Genomic DNA, 3,000 nt, shown 5'->3' with positions numbered 1-3,000 from the left:
TGTCTCAATTTCCTTATCAAAAATGTGGGGACAATATGAGTGCTTACTTTAGAGCTTTTATAAGAATTCATTGAAGTAATTCCATTTAAGACCAAGTACTGTGCCCACACACAATTAACCATAAAACTGTAACCCATTGCTGTTGAACTGATTCTGACTCATAGTGACCCAATAGGACAGAGTAGAACTGCCCCATAGGGTTTCCAAGGCAGGACATTTTTATAGAAGCAGATAGCCACATCTGTCTCCCACAAAGTGGCTGATTTGTTCAAACCAACAACCTTTCCGTAGCTGAGCGCTTTAATTGCTGCACCACCAGGGCCCCTATTGTTGTTGTTTTTTCATTGATTAACCTACTTGGATAACTTCTGATTTTTGTTAGCTCCCAAAACACTCCATATTGTAAAAACACTATTAAACCAGGTTTTGAAAGAATTTTTTTTTTAATTAAAAATCAACATCTCATTTGTAAGGTGGGGATTTGTGCATTAACTTAAATAAACAAAAATCTTGGCAGAGAGAGAGGCTACTCCAGAGCAGCAGCAGCTGGTGGAGAAATGGAGATGCAATCCTACTGTGCCAAGCTCTTGGGGGAGTTGAATGAACAGCGCAAGAGAGACTTTTTCTGTGACTGCAGCATCATTGTGGAGGGTCGGATCTTCAAGGCCCACAGGAACATTTTATTTGCCAACAGTGGCTACTTCCGCACCCTGCTCATTCACTATATCCAAGACAGTGGGCGGCACAGCACTGCCTCCTTGGATATTGTCACCTCTGATGCCTTCTCCATCATCTTAGACTTCCTTTATTCTGGTAAGTTGGATTTGTGCGGTGAGAACGTGATTGAAGTCATGTCAGCTGCCAGCTACCTGCAGATGAATGACGTGGTGAACTTCTGCAAGACATACATCAGGTCATCCCTTGATATTTGCCGAAAGATGGAAAAGGAGGCTGCTGTGGCTGCAGCGGTAGCAGCAGCAGCAGCTGCAGCAGCTGCAGCAGCAGCCGCGGCTGCTGCAGCTCATGAGGTTGACGGTGGAAGCCCCAGTTCAGGCAGGGAAGTGACCTCCTGTGGTACCAAGAGCTTGGTCTCCTCTCCAGCCAAGGCAGAAGAAAGTGTGGACTGTCCAAGAGAGTCCCCTTGTGGTGACTGTGGAGGCTGCCACCCCTTGGAACTGGTGGTGAAAGACAACCAGGGTGGTGGGTCAACTGACAGCGACCTCTCTACTCCTCCCAAACAGATAGAGCCCAAGATGGAGTTTGACACCGATGAAGTGGAGGTGGAGGTTGGTGAACAGCTGCAGCAGTATGCTGCCCCGTTGAGCCTGGCTCAGATGGAAGAAGGCTTGCCTAGTGGCCAGGCCATTGACTTAGCTTATAGTAACTACCACATGAAGCAGTTCCTGGAGGCACTTTTGCGCACCAGTGCTGTCCAGAGCAAAGATGATGCAGACCATCACTTTTCTCAGAGTTTGGAGGCAAGACCAGATGGTCCAGGAGTAGCCATGAGTTCCATGATGGATGTCCAGACTGACTGGTATGGAGAGGACTCAGGTGAGCTGAGCCAGCACCATCAGCATTCATCATCTCTGCTGGCCATTTAGCACACACCATCTATGCCCTGTGTTCTCCCGTCATCGTGATCATCATCATCACCACTGTCATGGCCACTGCCATCATCTTCACCATCAACACCACCACCACCATCATCACTACCACCCTTTCCATTACCACCACTGTCAGCAGCAGCAGCACCACCACCATCATCACCACCACCACCATCACCACAACCACTCCCCCCAGTGGGTATTAATGGAGCACCTGCTGTGTGCAGGGCATAGTTTCTTCATGTATGTTTGTGTTTTACCTCTACAACTAGAGTACAAGCATGTTGAAGACAGTTTGGATTAATGGAAAGTACTCCTCTCTTCCACTAACCAGTATTGGGACCTTGGTTAAGACATTGAATCTCTGAGTCTTTTTTGTCATCTATAAAACTGGGGATCATCACTTCTGCCATGCTTCTCTCATAGGGTTGTTCTGAGGACTAGATGAGAAGGTTTTCAGAATATTTTCTCCCATATGGTAATGTGTTCTATACATGTAAGATATTTATACTTCTCTTTCTGCCATGGTGCTTGGCACATAGAAGGCACTCAGTGAACATGTCATGGTCAATGGTACTATCTATTTGAAAATATTTTATAGTTAGATAGCATTCAGCTTCATGTGAGTAAATTTCTTATGTCCTTTGGTAGGCTTTTGTGTTTTAGGAGAACGTGGTTGTTTCCATGAACAATTTTGTGAGATGAGTTTAATGTTGCTAACTCTTCTGACAGGTGAGATAAATGTTTCATAAGTTCTCTTGTAGGAGACAGAAATAAACTTGGTTGCCACCTTACCAAGTACCCTGTGGCTTCCAGAGCTTCAAGCCAAGAAATCAATGAATCACAGCATTTCTAGTTCACCCTTCAATAATGATCAGTGAAAGTCTTTTAAATAAGGGGAGATTGACTGCTTTTATTCATTACTAAATGGCTGTCTTGAGACTTTTTAATTTCATTTCCCTTTAAGCAAGAACACTCTGTATGTCTGATTTAAACTAGACTTAAAAATTCTGTTTCTGGTCTTCAGAGACGTTGGCTTAACTAACATTTGGAAGATAGTGGTTGTTTCAGCAACCACATTATGAAAACTTGTTGAAACCCTCATTCCATTTGCATAATAGCACTTCACAGAATGTGATGGCCATTTCACATCCATTAGACCCTCATAACACCCCATGAGTTTGGCAGAGTAAGTGTAGAGAAACAGACCCAGAAGGGTTAAGTGAATTTCCCAAGAATGCAGCCCTGGTAAATAAGTGGCACAGCTCAAACCAGAACCCTGGGGTGGCTTCTTTTTATTCATTAAACAAACTGTGAAGGCAGCACAAACAGATCACGGTTTTCAGTGCAGGGATTTTTGTCTTTCAACTCTTCTGCCTATAAGCACAATAAG

General features: G+C 44.3%; 1 protein-coding gene across 1 annotated transcript in view; it reads left to right on the top strand.

Annotated features, from left to right (window-relative positions):
• The first annotated feature begins 557 nt into the window (after nt 1-557).
• The window catches only part of ZBTB8B (zinc finger and BTB domain containing 8B), a 15,541-nt gene continuing 13,098 nt past the window's right edge, over nt 558-3,000 (top strand). The window contains exon 1 of the mRNA XM_007950438.1: nt 558-1,554. Coding sequence (XP_007948629.1) covers nt 558-1,554 — 997 coding nt within the window. The remainder of the gene's footprint in view (nt 1,555-3,000) is intronic.

Source organism: Orycteropus afer, unplaced genomic scaffold, assembly GCF_000298275.1.
Source record: "Orycteropus afer afer isolate SDZICR_OR568_19922 unplaced genomic scaffold, OryAfe1.0 scaffold00272, whole genome shotgun sequence".
Lineage (NCBI taxonomy): Eukaryota > Metazoa > Chordata > Mammalia > Tubulidentata > Orycteropodidae > Orycteropus > Orycteropus afer.
The sequence above is the reverse complement of the archived record's forward strand: the minus strand, read 5'-3'. Positions and strand labels throughout refer to the sequence as shown.